Source organism: Macrobrachium nipponense, chromosome 27 (genome assembly GCF_015104395.2).
Source record: "Macrobrachium nipponense isolate FS-2020 chromosome 27, ASM1510439v2, whole genome shotgun sequence".
NCBI lineage: Eukaryota > Metazoa > Arthropoda > Malacostraca > Decapoda > Palaemonidae > Macrobrachium > Macrobrachium nipponense.
Genome location: NC_087216.1, coordinates 41683210 through 41699696, shown reverse-complemented (window position 1 = coordinate 41699696; position 16487 = coordinate 41683210). Strand labels below are relative to the sequence as shown.

Genomic DNA, 16487 nt, shown 5'->3' with positions numbered 1-16487 from the left:
TCCTTTGATACTAGAATCAAGAAAAGCCAGGAGGGCGAGGTGGTGGAAGGCGAGAACAACAACAAGCTCAAGGAGGAACAAAAGAGGAGGGACAGGCATAATGGCACTTCTGCTTATTTTCTATCTGCCTCTTGTCTACCCCTAAGGATGTGACCCAGGAGTCACAGCAGCAGACACTGCCATGAAAGTAGTGGGGCCTCACACCAATTTCAAAATACACACCAAGAATCAAACTATTAACAAATTTCAATGAATGACCTTACTTTCAAATATTAATCTGATATAAGCAAAGGTTTGTATACTTCTTAGGAGAAATGAAACAATATGTTGTTTCTTGCATTATTACCTATTGTTTTAGCCATAAGCAAAAAAACCTCAGTGTTTATCTTTCCAACTTCCTTATGCTAAGAAGAATATGTCATCTCATTACATCCTTACAATGATGTAATGGCCATTACTTGCTAAAAAATTTAATACTTTCTTAAAATGAGCTTGTGTATTGATTAGTGTAAAACTGATAAACCAAAGGTTAATAAAGGACTACACTCTTTGCAGGAACTTCAAAGCAGAGAGGGAAAGATATTTTCAGCAGCTAGTAAAGGAAGGTATGGCACATATAATGGAGTAAAGTTGTTACTGGAAGGTTACTCCCTCCCCGCTACCATCTACGATCAACAGAGGCTTTCACTCATCCATTATATTGCATCTGCCTCCTTTAGAAATGGTGTACCTACCTGGGATGCAAAGGACATTCATGAGTTTTTCTCAAATCAGAGTACTACATAAATGCTGTTGATTTCGAGGGTTAGTTTACCAAACAACAGATATTTAAATACAGGAATCCTTAGTTGAACTCCCCACCAGTTATTGTAGTATGAGAATCTTTTCTATTCTATCGCTTTGAAATGCTGTTAACCTTTATTTCTCCAATGATGATCAAACATTCATTGCAGGTAACACAGCTCTTCATAAGCTAGCCTCAAGACAAGCAGTGAATGGTAATGATGGTTCATTATACCTCTGGAATGGTAAAAGACTGAGTCTGGAAGATATATGGATCAGCATGGCTGAAATATTTCTTGATCATGATTGTGACCCAAGGATTAAAAATCACCGTGGTATCCTTGCCCAAGAGCTTGCTATGGAATATAGACACCATGAACTTGCAACGTTACTCAAAAAGGTCCGTTGATAACCTCAAAGCTAATTAAGAGCAGTTAAGTTCATGCTTTTAAAACCTGTATTTGGAAATTCTTGGAAATGAAATACCAGTCTGCCAAGACTATCATTGTAGTATATTGTATGACATCATGCTACCAGGCAGACTTTCACTCCTATTAGAAAAGACATATAACACATAAATGTTTTGCTTGAATACCCAGAGGAATATTCTTTGTTCTTGCCATGAAAACTATATATATTTAAGCACTTAATATCATCACGGTCCTTCGAAATACTACTCGAAATGAGAAGGGGTAACTTATTTCAAATGTCTTCTGAATGCAATTCACATTGCAATTCTTTTCATTAGTTACTGGGGTCATGAAAAATTAAAATTTTAGTCAACATACATCTTGGGAATTATTTCACTTAGACTACTGGATTTAACTATGTAAAACTTTTCTTCTCCTTTTAATATGAAGCACATCTCACGCCTAGGAAACAAGTCTCTAACAGGACTGAAAGAAATATTTTCACTTGAAAATCCAACCATGCAGTTCACAATTTAATGTTGCTCTTTATCCATCAGAAATGTGAAAGCCTAGGAAAAGTCGATTACAGTGTGACAGCAGATCGATTCTGTGAGATGGTGGACGCTGTGAGGAGAGAGAAACAACACAAATTATAGACTTATTAAAGAGTAGTGTTCCTCTTTTACCATTAAACGCACATGCTGAACCCTCTAGTAGAAGCCATCCGTTGTAATCAAAGAGATACAGTTATCTTACTTATTGGAGCAGGAGCTCCTCTTGGTAACCAGTCTATAGGCAACATCACTCCTCTTGAAGCAGCCCATACCACAGTCGACCTTCCTGCAGTAATCCCAGCGCTCATTAGAAAGGTACTCTCTCTCTCTCTCTCTCCTCTCTCTCTCTCTCTCTCTCTCTCTCTCTCTCTCTCTCTCTCTCTCTCTTCCCTTCAATGCCATTTTGCTTGGCGAGACGTACCTTTGCATGGTCTGAATAATCAACCGATATCAAGCATACAACTAGAAAACGAATTATGTATAGCTAGAAGTGTTAGCGAACTGTCAGTGATTAGATTAGTATCCAAATAGTGGGATAAAGCGTCGACTAAGTTAGTTTTTCGAGTGAATTATTAAAAATTCAATCAGGATGGCAATGATTGGCCGCAGCAGCAGAAAGCAATGAAGAAATCTTGCTTGCCTTGCAGACATGCAATATGATGACTTAGCAGGAAGGGAACTGGCATTTCTTATCTATGAGATCAATAGCAACCCTAACCAAAAAGATGCAAAAATATTCATAGACATATTGGAAGGATAGGATCCTTCAAACTGGAGCAAGTCTGCAGAAAATATTTTGAAAATAATTGAAGGAGTGCCAAATAAAATTCAAGTGATCAAAAGACTTATAAACAAAATTTATATCAATCAACATATTCCAACAAAGAAAATGAATAAGGTGAATATAGTGAATATACTGATTGATGCAATAGGAAAACGAATGCCGAAAACATGTAGTTTATGTAAGGTGTGGTATAGCATTGTAAATCCTCAAAAACCTGATCAGGAAATGCTATGCTTGCCACGTACCAATGCATCCCCAATGTGCAGAAGTCAGCAAAATACAAGTAAGGACACAAGAGTATTTTGCTAAACATGTCTATCAAGGATAGATAATGTTATTAAATCGAAAACTTAATGTGCAAATAGTAGAGGATGAAGAAAATGAGGAAGAGGAAGACGTGGAAAATGGAAAAGAACAAAATAAAACTGAAGTGATGGAAAAAATAATGAAAACAAAGAAACAGGACAAGAGTATGGATGCACAGATATAGATACTACATATTATGAGGCAATACAGCAGCATACATACGATGAAATAAATTACGACATGACAACACAAAATAAAATCCCGAAGAGGTTCCCTTAACCCAGATCTTCATACCAATGAGAAAGAGCAAGAAAAAAGAAAAGAAAGACACAGTCTGACCAATCCATTTTGAAAAGAGGTAAATTCAGATTTGGTGAAAGATGTTACTACAAGCATCCCAAGGTATGTCACAATTATGAGATTTATAGCAAATATGCATACCTAGACAGCTATTAAGATGAAGCAGCAATTTACATCCAAAAATGTGCAAAAACTTAAAAGAAGGAAAAGGATGAAAGTTCCAAGTTCAACAAAAAATTTAGATATATGCACCCTGTAACCATGAATAAAAATACAATAAATAATAAAAATAAAAACTGAAGCAAAAAAAAAAGAAAGGAACAAAGAACATGAGATGAAGGAAGGAAAACAAGCCATCACCGCATTATGAAATGTCAGCATCGAGAATTCAAGCAATAGCACCCAGGTACAGTGCAAGGAACAAGCACTATATATAAGAGGCCATGTGGGATGGTGCAGATATGGAGATAAATGCAGATTCATACACAAAATGAATAAATATGAAGACGGAAGATCAAATATATGGAAAAGTTGGAGGTTTTTCATTGTCAGAATTTCTGGAAATGAAAGAAAAGAACAACATGCCAGAACAGGAAAGAGACCTGGGAAAATCCTTATTATTACCCATATTAACCCTTAAACGCCGAATGGATGTATTAAACATCCAGTCAAAATCTCCCCCGATTTCCGAATGGACGTACCATACGTCGGCTCAAAAAAGTTTTCTTAAAAATTCGCGGAAAAATACTTATAGGCCTACCAGCCGAAAACTTTTGTATCACGCGCCTTGGGGGATGCTGGGAGTTCACGGATCAAGGCGTTGTTTTGTTTACAATCGTTACGCAGGCGCGCAAGCGCGAATTTCTTCTTATCACACTAAAAAGTATCAGTAACAAATCTCAAAAATTATTTCGTCACTTTGACATAATTTTTGCACCGTTTTAAATTATCCGTACATGAAGTATTATATATGAAAATGTGCGCAATTTCATTTAGAGTACAACAAAAAAATACTCTTGATTGTAACTTTTATCAGTTTTTGAAATATTTCCATATAAATAACGATAAGTGCCAAAATTTCAACCTTCGGTCAACTTTGACTCTACCGAAATGGTCGAAAAACGCAATTGTAAGCTAAAACGCTTATATTGCAGTAATATTCAACTATTTACCTTAATTTTGCAACAAATTGGAAGTCTCAAGCACAATATTTCGATTTATGGTGAATTTATGAAAAAACTTTTTCCTCACGTCCGCGCGGTAACTCTTCCGAAAAAAATCATACATGCGATTGTGGTAATGTTTGCACCATTTTAAAATTAGCCGTTACATAAAGTTTTATATATAGAAATGTGCGCAATTTCATGCACAATACAATTAAAATCAACCCATGGTTGTAGCTTTTATCAGTTTTGAAATATTTTCATATAAAAAATGATAAGTGACAAATTTTCAACCTTCGGTCAATTTTGACTCTACCGAAATGGTCGAAAAACGCAATTGTAAGCTAAAACTTATATTTTAGTAATATTCAATCATTTACCTTCATTTGTAACAAATTGGAAGTCTCTAGCACAATATTTCTATTTATGGTGAATTTATGAAAAAAAATAACATTTTCCTTACGTCCATGCGGTAACTCTTCCGAAAAAAAAAATCATACGTGCGATTGTGGTAATGTTGCACCATTTTAAATTAGCCGTTACATTAAAGTTTTATATATGAAAAATGTGCGAAATTTCATGTAGAATACAACGAAAAATAATTGAAGGTTGTAGCTTTTCTCATTTTTGAGATATTTGCATATAAATCACGTAAAATAAAAAAAACCACGTTCGGTCAACTTTGACTCTACCGAAATGGTCGAAAAAACGCAATTGTAAGCTAAAACTCTTATATTTTAGTAATATTCAATCATTTACCTTCATTTTGCAACAAATTTGAAGTCTCTAGCACAATATTTCGATTTATGGTGAATTTATGAAAAAAACTTTCCTTCCCTCCGCGCGCGGATTCTCCGCCATAAATCTCCGAATTGCGCACATCGAATTCTCGGAAAATTTGCTCCGTTTCATATTAGGCATTTCATAGAGTTTTATATATAAAAATGTGCGCAATTTCATGTAAAATAAAAGGAAAAAATATTTGAAGGTTGTAGCTTTTCTCATTTTCGAAATATTTGCATATAAATCACAGTAAATAGAAAAAAAAAAAAACGTTCGGTCAACTTTGACTCTACCGAAATGGTCGAAAAACGCAATTGTAAGCTAAAGCTCTTACAGTATCGTAATATTCAATCATTTGTATTCACTTTGAAAAAAAATGGAAGTCTCTAGAACAATATTTATATTTATGGTGAATTTTTTAAAAAACAATTTTTTAACGTCTGCTCCTTACGAATTCGTACATAATTTTTGAGTAATATTTTTCCGGTGTTGCTTTTATTGTTTTACAATGTATATATATCAAAATGATTGCAATTTAGTGTACAATACAACGAAAAAAAAAAGAAACTCGTTAGCTTTTACCGTTTTTTGCACAGCGTGATTTTAATACAATTATGTATGAATTTTTTTTTTTCGCTACCATATATCGCATTATTTACATATGATAATGATATTATTTTTCATTTCTGATGATTGCATACTAAATTTCAGGCAATGACAAAAAAAAGGAGCCAAAAATGAACTCTTAATCTTCAAAACTAAGCGCGCTGTGATTTTTTGACAAAATTATTTTTTTCCGCTTCCGCGCTCACTCAAATCCGGCTCCGGATTCGGGGGAGTTTTTGATTTTTAACCGCTTCGGCGTTTAAGGGTTAAATGATGGGGATAACACGCACACCATCATAGTGATGAATGGCACAGGGTTTAATTCCTATAAGAACTAACCCAAAATGAAAAAAATAGATATAATGAATATAAGTGAAACCTGGTATTCTCAAGAGATTGGTAATGAAGATCAAATAAAGAGGTACCACACTTATAGATCAGATAGAAAAAATAGGAATCAAGGGGGAACCACGATATATGGGAGAGACATAAATCACTGGAAAAATATATGAGAAAATATAGTAACTCAGAATGTGAATTAATAGCGGTAGAATTTGAATCTGAAAAAATTATGAACATAGTAATATATAGATCCCCTAATACTAAAGGAGTTTGACACAGTAACATAGAAAAAATCTTATTTGGCATGACATATGTAGAAATCACAAAGACTGGAACATACTCCAATCTAGAGACTTTAACTTTCCTTTCGTAGATTTGGAAGAACGAATAGAAGATTGTGGTAAAGTATTTATATACATATAAAAGAGAGTAATAGTAGTGCAGAAGATAAGAGGCAATTCGAAAAGCTAATAGATATGTACTAGCAACACAAAATTCAACAAATAAATCACCTGCCAACAAGAAAGGATAATAATTTAGACCTAGTATTTGTGAATGAGGTGAATTATGTTAAAGAAATAATAGTGTATAATACGAGTATTTAAGACCATAATGTCATAGAATTAACTGTCCATTCCAAAGCAAGTGAAAAACAGAGATAAACAAAGAGATGAAAAAAGTGGGAAAGTATATGGAAAATGGACAAAAAGAATTTCTACAAAACAGAAAACAAATAGTGATTGCAAATTATGAGAAATCGGATGAAGCTAAAGTAATATACGGTGTGCCATAAAGGTACGGTGTTAGCTGCATTGCTATTTGTCATTATGATTGCAGACATGGACAGTAATGTTAAGGACTCGGTAGTGAGTAGTTTCGCCGATGACACAAGAATAAGTAGAGAAATTACTTGTGATGAAGATAGGAACTCGCTACAAAGAGACCTAAACAAAATATATGAATGGGCAGAGGTAAATAGGATGGTATTTAACTCTGATAAATTTGAATCAATAAATTATGGAGATAAAGAAGGAATGCTATATGCATATAGGGGACCTAATAACGAAACAATCACAAATAAGGAAGCAGTTAAAGACCTTGGTGTGATGTTGAATAGGAACATGTTATGCAATGATCAAATAGCAATACTATTGGCAAAAATGGGAATGTTGTTACGGCACTTCAAAACAAGAAAAGCTGAACACATGATTATGCTTTATAAAACGTATGTACGTAGTCCACTTGAATATTGCAATATGATATGGAACCCACACCACCAAAAAGATATTGTACAAAGGTCCTTTACAGCTATAATAGAAGAAGTTAATGATCTTGACTACTGGGAAAGACTACAATTTTTAAAATTATATAGTCTAGAAAGGAGGAGAAGAGAATTGCTACATGATAATACAGGCATGGAAACATAGATAGAAGGAATTGCCGGAAACTCATGGAGGTAAAAATATCAGGAAGAACAAGCAGAGGTAGATTAATAGTGCCCAAAACTATACCAGGAAAACTAAGGAAAGCACACAGGACATTAATCCACCACGCACCAGTATCAACAATGCAGCGTCTATTCAATGCGTTGCCAGCTCCTCTAAGGAAGATATCAGGAGTGAGTGTGGATGTGTTTAAGAATAAGCTCGACAACTATCTCCTAGGCTGCATCCCAGACCATCCAAGATGCAAAATATACCGGAAGATATATTAGCATTTCTCTGGTAGACATTAGAGGTGCCTCACACTGAGGGATCTGGGGAAACCCGAACGAGCTGTAAGGCCTGTAAGATAAGGTCTTTCTCTCTCTCTCTCCGGTTCCATTTCCTTTCAATTACCAGAAAAACATCTTTGCGTAATGCTCTAGAAGTGAAAAAAGAAGTGTCACTTACCTGGGCTTCTTTAATCACAAAGGTTGACGATAGCTCATGCCTTTAAAATATTGAAGCCTCAAATAAAATTTATTGAAGGTAACTGTAGTTAAAACAAAAAGTCATGAAGTCATTTTAAAACTCTCATGAGAAAAGGAAACCACATATTTTTAATTCGAATGACAATGACAATTTCAACGTTATTAATCAAACTGCAACTCTCAGGGGAATACTAACAGTGGAACCAATTGAAAGTCTTTGTGGGAGTTACTTGTTACTTCAAACAGCGGTAAGTGTCTGAATGGTGATAAAAATAGTAACTTCATTTCTTCGTAAATAAAATCTTTATGATAAATGAATCCACAAGTAAAAAGGCTTCCGGTGCTTCAGGTCCTCCAGCTTTTTTAACTGAGGTATGAAATGAATATCACAAGAAAGTTGGCTGCTTCCAAAGCATATGAGAATACTATTTTAGAATGACAAAAACTACATCAGATTTTTGCAGGTTACCCTTAGAGCAAGCGCAAGGTTGGCTTAATCTAAAAAAGAACAAACAATTACACAAGTGGGGAAAATCACATTCAAAATGAAAATTGTATACTATGTGTGCACAGTGTACAATAATGGAAAAACTACTGTGCAGTTGAAAGCTGTAGAAAAGTATGTCAGAGTGGATAGCCATGGGCAAAGTCTTGCATTGTCGAAAGCCAAGCAAATAGTCCCATGCATTGGAAAATATATAAAAATTTCCTCATTGTGACGAGCCAAGGAAAAGATTAAACATGGAGTGTCATAGAAGAATTCCAGTGTAAAAGAAAGTAATGGAAAAGACCTCCCCAATTGAAGGGAACAGACAAAATCCCACTCAGAGGAAGATTTTACAAGTCCCATACAGTGGAAAGTGATGAAAACAAATTCTCATGGAGAGATCAAGGAAACGGTTGTACACTGTTCAGTCAAAGCAACCATGCCATCAAAATGCTTGACATTAATGAAAGGAATTACTTGGGCAGAGAAGATGCTGAAGTGAGTTCATGCTTTTTTTCACAACGTATGCAGCAACTTTCTCTTAATTGTAATGGTTCTTTAAAAGGAATGAGATTATGTATGTATAAAATGTAACAACAGAAATATTGATCATGGATGTTTTAAGTGGGTTACTGTGCCAATAGCGCAGCCATGCGTGTATGTTATGCATGTCATACAGGCGCCAAAAAATCGTGTTACAATTTCACGACAAATGCTGGGCTACTTCACACGAAGTCAAACTGCCTTCAGAAATCTAGATAGAGATCTATTAGTAAGTAATAGCTTTGTAATTAGTCTATTTACTTCAAGCGTTTGATAAAGACGCAAGTGACCATAAAGAATTGATCATATGCTCGGTGACATTACGTCATTTTCCATCAGTCAGGCGTCTCGAACTTCATATCAAAGGGAAGAGTTTTCCTCTAATTCGCTTCTTTTTTGTTTCTACTTCGTGTATCATTAACAAATGTTCCTGTAGAGAAATTCCAAAATTATCCATGGTACTTACTTTTGTTATGCATTGGAATTTATTTTGAAAATATAAGTATTGTATATAAGTAATCCGGTTTGCGAAAATTGGATGAAGAATAAAATTTAGCTTTCCATATCCTCAGTCTACTTTCACTTCTATGCATGAAACTCTATAGGAAGATGATATAAGTAACATTCAAAACTTCATTTTTCCTTTGTAATACATAACTCTTCGTTACTTACAGGCCCTTGGTGACATGCTTCGCTGGGAAGGGTTAAGAATAGGACTCGAAGACAAAATGAAAATATTTAGGAAACAAGTTATCAATGCTGGTTGCGAAGCTAGGTGGAAATTCGAAAGCAATGCAATAGAAAAGAAAAACAAGGAGGCTAGAGAACTGTTACTGCAGGCAGCGGAACAAGGGTGTAATATGTTTATTCAGATGTTATCACAGGAAGACGTTTACTTGCATTCAACGCATAGCGAAGAAAATGCTTTCGGAAAAGCCCTTGAAAACAATCAAGTTCACACACAACTTACTTTGTGCAGAGATCTGAAAATGTCGCCACTGACATTTACTTTTTCAGCTCTTGAATCACTCAATAGTGATCTTGGCACAAGTATTCTGATTGGACAAATCAGAATCCTTAGAGGTGCTTGTGAAAATTCATCAGATCCTTTACTGCAATGGAGATTAGGGATGACTATTGACCGGTGCATAAATGACCTTCAGAGACTTTGTGATACAAGTTACTCACAGAATACAGAAATTGGAGAACCACTAAACACATTACTATACGCTGTAGCCAAAGAAGGGCTCGATGCCATACTGTACGACCTTATGACGAAGTGCAAATCTTTTGATATAAACAAGGAAATTGACTTCTCTAAGAGCACTCTCCTCCATGTTGCAGCCATGAATGGACAAATCAATATGATTGAGTTCCTACTTTACCGCGAGGCGAAGTTGATCTGGTAACACTAGGTGGGTATACAGCGGCTCATCTTGCCGCCCTTGGGGTCACGTAGAGGCCCTTTTATATATTGAAGAACACACGAAGAACAAAATGATTGCAAATGCTAAATGTCAAGTAGGGGCTCACTGCATCAGAACTTATGGCTAATTACTATACAGTTTGCAAGAGTCTCACACTCCCAGTAAAGTCACATGAAGATGCACTTACTGTCATGAATGCAAAAACGAATTCTGATAAGGCCTATGAGATACTAAAAAGGAAAGGAGAAGCACTGAACATAACCAAGCCACAAGCTTTGTTTGACTGTGTGGAAAAAAATACCTTTATCCAGTGGGGACATGATTTGTACCTTGAAAAACAATCAGAGAAGAAGTTGGCAAGATCTGCAATGGCCTCAAAAACTCTGATTTTGGTGGAAATCTGTCACTCATGGGGCCATTGCAAGAGGAAACTGAAATATTTAATGTCTCAGATGTACATTTCACTTTAGAACTGGAGGCATTTCATTGCTTGGATCACACTGCAACTGTAACCTATGAAGAAACAGCAAACAGCAACCTTACACATTCATACTTCGTCATAATTCAAAATCAGAACTTTTCAAAGGAACAAATTTTATTTGGGAATTTTCTAAGGCTATGAAAACTGCTCTTCTAAGCTATGAGAGTTCACCAGATAAAATCTCTTTATGCTCCCCATTTCTCACCACTCGTCTTTCTGAAGTGTCTTTCTGCCTTGCTCTTGAAAAAGGATGAACATTTCATAAAAATTGTTGTGCACGTGCTGCCCGTCATAGCGATTTCCTTTCCAAAGGAAAACAGAATCAAGGAAGATTATGAGGAATATATCAAAAGGAATAATGGTAAGGCACAGATTTGCCTTCTTAACGCTGTAGGAGAGTGGATCTTTCATCCACACCATTTTGAAAAGTATATATTTCAAAACCTAAATGAAAGCCAAAGAAAGGTCAGAAGAGCATGTCACCTTATTTCAAAGCTCCTGAATCCATGGCCATGGGCTCCTCCTTTCAGAGCAAAGCATTTTATCAGACCATGGCACACATTATCTGTGGGAGTTGAATTTCTTCAGCCAGAAGCTGTCAATTCTCTCTTCCTGAAGGAGTGTACCAAAAACAGTTCTCCTTGGACGGATGATACGGTGTTCCAAAAACTACTCTCCTTATACCAACATGCAGCTAAGAAAGACACCTTGGGAACGTGGACTGCACAGAAAGTGATCGAATCGTCTATTTCCTTCGAGTATATTATGAAAACAACGACTCGGTTTGTGGAGTACTAAGATATTTGGAATACCTCCAATCAAACAATAATTTTTGTTGACTTATAAAAATAATGTATTACCCAAGTTCAGCTTTAAAGATATATTAAACAGGTTTACACCTTTGGTCTCATTTTGAAAAATTATCAATTAGTAGTTTTGCTTGTAAAATATATGCTTACAATTATTTTCTGTACGTTACCATGGACAAATGCCTTTGAGCATATTTCAGAATCTTTATAGAACTATTTTTGTAATAGCCTGCAGCATACGCCAGAACTACAATTTTCTTAAAATATTATTCTAAACAATATGATTCTCAGTTTTGTCTCTGATAATTAATTTGATTTTGAATTCACCATCTGCCATCAGCCAGCGAGAGCGTTCTTATTACTCCGAAGTCGAATTAACCAACAATAACACATAAGCGCTTTTAAGAGATTTTGTATTAAAGAAAGTGGATTACTGCTGAAGATAGTTTCTTCATATGACAACTTTTTTGGATATTACTTGGAATTTCAAGTACTCTAACTCGCTATCTGCAATACACCTAGGCTACACAGTAAGCAATTATAATGAAAATGAAACTCTGCAAAACGAATAACACTTCTGTAGAAAAAAAATTAGTTATTCACAAAAAAGTTTATGTTTGTGTTACGACACTTAGCAGCTTCATTTTTGGTTACATACAGAAAATGAGAAGTTTTTCCATATATACCAAATTTGACAATATATAAGGCACCAACAGGCCCTCATTAAACCTGCGCCAAATGGAAGGAAGCAAAAGATGGGGCTTAATCTTAAAAGGGATGGCAACATCAGTTACTTCTTGTGAAATGCGAAAAGGATCACCCTGAAGAGAATTAGACTCCTGGCGTTCCCATCGCCTTTCTCCTTCAGCAGCCCAAAGACCGAGAAGGAAGGAGAGAGGAGGACACCTGAGTGGTGGAACCCAAAAGCTTCCCCGAAGATATTAATTTACATATGCAGAAGAAATAATGAAAGTCTCATAAATGATAATGTTTTCCTAGAATAAAAACCCAAGTTCTGATGTAAAGATAACTTAGCATTCTCTGTGAGGTATAATAGTTATAAAAATGGCAAACGTTCTTGTAATAAAGGCCGAATGCAAAAAAGAACCATTTGTAGTTGTTAAAATATTTGTCTAAACAAATGATTCTCAGTTTTGTCTTTTTCCTGTCTGGCATCAGCAAACAAGATTTTAGTCGCATACCAGATTATAAACAAAACCGACAGTGATGGCGAGACACTGCAGAGAGTGCATTAGACTGCAGTTGGACAATAAAACCAGACCAATGTGAGCGTACAGTGAAATGATTATCGTAAAAGTGAGGGTTTTCAAAAAACTTTGTAGGCAGTCGGACAACTATGCCGTGATGCAGCGAGATGCATAAAATGGGCGGAGACAAGAGAAAGAAAGAGACGAAATTCTGGATAAATCTAATTATTTCCGATCTGGACGACATCATCGAATGCACCAAAGCAAAAGAAGCATGGTAAATATTGATTGATATACACACAAAATTGAATACATCGTATATTTCAAATACTTGATATGCTGCAAGAACTGTGTAGATGCAGAAAAACTGAAGAAACGTCTAAGGGAATTTATAGCCTATGGAATCAGATTAGCCAGAGGTGTAAATGCAGCTTTAGGAGAAGTGGCTCAATTTGAAGACTCAATGGTAGCTGTATTGTACTTGGAGGTCTTAAGCATATTCCCAACCATCAAATTTTGCTGAAGTCACAATTCTCAAATATTGAAGATTAAGTACCAAAACGTAAAGTCGGTGCTGCTTTTCTAGAAGAGGCAAGAAAAGAAGAGGAATCTTCAGCTTATAAAAGAAGCTTCAACACTGATTTAAGAAAAGATGGAGATTCAAGCACAAATTGCAAAAGAGAAGAAGTGAAAGAGGCTCCAAGAAAGAAGAAGACAAAAGATTTATCTGCTATGCTTGTAGCCAGCCTGGTCATAGAGCAATAAACTGTCCAAAAGTGAAGAAAGAGGAGATAAGGAAGAAATAAGAGACGAGGAACAAAGAAAATACATGACGGAAGACAAACAAAATAAATGAAGCAAGAAGAAATCATCAGGGAAGAAAGTACAAACGACACTGATGAAAACAGTGGAAGTGAATCCCAAGTAGAGGAGCTAACAGCTAAAGTTGCTAAAACCAAAATAAATCCACGGGAGCTAATTGTTGTTGTCATTGAGAATGAAACCGAAAAGACAGAAAAGGTGAAGGCAATTGTGAACATATCATCAGTGAAATAAGAACATTCCTAAATTAATAAGGAACTTTGATTCTGGTGCTAGTGGTCATATGGCACCTCATAAAGACATACTAGTGATTTTGACAGTAGCATCTCAGGTAATGATGGAAAGTAGTCTTCAGTCTTAGGGAGAGGAAAAGTGATTATGAAAACTAAAAGACCATATGGTGGATATGAGTTACTTTAAAAAATGTATACTATGCTCCAAATCTAGATCAAAAGCCGATGCCTGAAAGAAGATTCGATGAAAAGGATTTCAAGCTAGTTACAAAGGGACTAAATAAGTGCAAGATGTGAAAGAATAATTTCTGAAAGGATACTGGAATGAAGCACCAAAGGTGAATCAATGCAAAACCATGAAACATTTTGGCAAGAAAATTAAACAAAATTCAAGCAGAATGAAGATACAGAAATCACAGGGAACAGAGCAACAGTAAATTTGTGGCACAGAAGGTCTGGACATGTACTAGCCTTACCCACCCAAAGTTAGTGAAACAAAGACAAAACTGCACCAAAAAAAATAAATAAATAAATAAAAAGCCAATGCCGGCTAGTGATTCAAGCGGTGGAGTGCTAGAAATAGTGCATAGTGATTTTTGTTAGATTCCTGAACCATCATTGAATGGAAATACTGAGACAAAACACAACAGACTTATGTGGTGCCTCCACATTGTGGTAATGGGAGAGATTACGTCAGCCAGGAATTCTCTGCTTTTCTTACAGAGAAGGTAATATGGACAATGATTCGAAAATAATTATTCGAAAACAATTTTTCGAAAACAGTTTTTTGAAAAGTAAATGTTCGATTCTACAGTTGTTCGAATTAACGATAGTTCGAAAAAGATACTAGATATAAGCAGTTGTTCAAAATATTATTTTATAAACACTAATTTTTTTAATAATGAGTATACAAATAATTTATTCATCTATTTACTTATTTACTACTTACATATTCCATTTGTTTATTTCCTCCATGCAATTTCATTTTATTTATTTCTTATTTTCTTCTATCTATAGGTCTATCTATTCGAAAAGCTACTGTTCGAAAATATTTATTTTATACACTCATTTTGTTTTTGTTATGAGAATAAAAAAAAAATAGATTAAAGGATATATAAAAAAGGAACAATAAAATGGGACATAATTTTATTTCTGAGTAATAAAAGATAAAAATAAGTTTTAATAAAAAAAAATATCTGCAAGTATACAAACTAAAATGATATGAAACGGCACGTAAATATTTCAATCGATCTGCAGACTTCCGATATTTCTTTTTCCTTGTGTTACACTCTTTCCACCAAATAACTTTTCGATATTAATTCAGTCAGGGGTTGTTCTCTTCTTTGTGCTGCTAAGAATTTTCCAGATAGTTGGACGATAACCAGAGACTTAATGAAGAAATGCAAGGTGGCATCCCTCAATTACGTTGTTTGTCTTGGGCAAATCTTGTACCCTTTCAAAACAGGGTCACATCTCAATTTTCAACTTATAGGCGGGCGACGCATATTCCTACGACCAGGCCGCCCAATCTGCTAAATATATATTTTCATCTGCTTCTCCGGAGTTAGATAGCAAGAAAGATTCGCCCTTGTTGTTCTCGTATCTTCTCCTGATAATATTAATTCGTTTCAGTGATTAACAGTTGATCCACATTGCTCTTCTGCCTCACTCGACGGATTGTTCGTTTTATGCTGCAGGTTTCAGGTAGAGCGGCGGCTGCAACACAACAACTTAATTCTGAAGATGCGTTAGACATGATATAATGAGGAGATTTCGTGTTGTTTTAGCGTCAGTCTTCACTTTACCTAAAAAACTTCCGTACTTCAACATTTGTCGAATTTCCTATGTGATTATATTATGTTCACCGTCAGTAAAAGTGATCGTGCCATCAATTGTTTATAGCGCTCCCTTAGCACTTTTCCGCAAAATGTTGGCATTTCCAGTAGATCTCTGTTTTTATTTACTTGCTTGTCCTTCACATATATGAACCCGTCCATTAATAACATGTCTCTTCCTTTCTCGCTTTGAATAAATTCAGCCATGTCTTTTTGCAAAGGGTGTATCCACTAAGCTAAAAAAAAATCTATTGAGTTTTCCTGGAATCCAAGCTTTGAGAATCAACAAAGTATTCACTAATAATTAGAGTACTATCGAACAACTGTTCTCGAAGAAATGTTCGTAAAATGTTGGTTCTAACAATTACTAAATCGAACAGTTGGTTTTCGAACCGTTTTCGAAAAATTGTATTCGAACAATTGTTTTCGAACAATTATTTTCGAATATTAGACGGATACGGGACACGACAATCCTGTACATTCCTTGGCAAAATGGAAAAGACAAACACTTAAACAAAAGTTTACTGGCCACAGCAAGATGCATGATGATCGAATCTGGATGCCACACAAATTCAGGATTGAAGCTATTCTTCATGCAAATTACATCAGGAACAGAACAGTATCAACAGCCATGAACGAGACTCCATTTGTACTTGGTGGTAAGGGATAAACCTCGAACGTGACGACCTGAAATTGATC

At 35.4% G+C, this 16487-nt stretch overlaps 1 protein-coding gene across 1 annotated transcript; it reads left to right on the top strand.

Annotated features, from left to right (window-relative positions):
• Positions 1-560: 560 nt before the first annotated feature.
• On the top strand, positions 561-16235 carry LOC135201049 (uncharacterized). The gene is made up of 4 exons (XM_064229896.1): positions 561-804; positions 954-1183; positions 1751-2062; positions 9648-16235. Exons 3-4 carry the CDS (start codon positions 1892-1894, stop codon positions 10380-10382), a joined length of 906 nt encoding a protein of 301 aa, XP_064085966.1. The 5' UTR covers positions 561-804; positions 954-1183; positions 1751-1891; the 3' UTR covers positions 10383-16235.
• Positions 16236-16487: the final 252 nt, after the last annotated feature.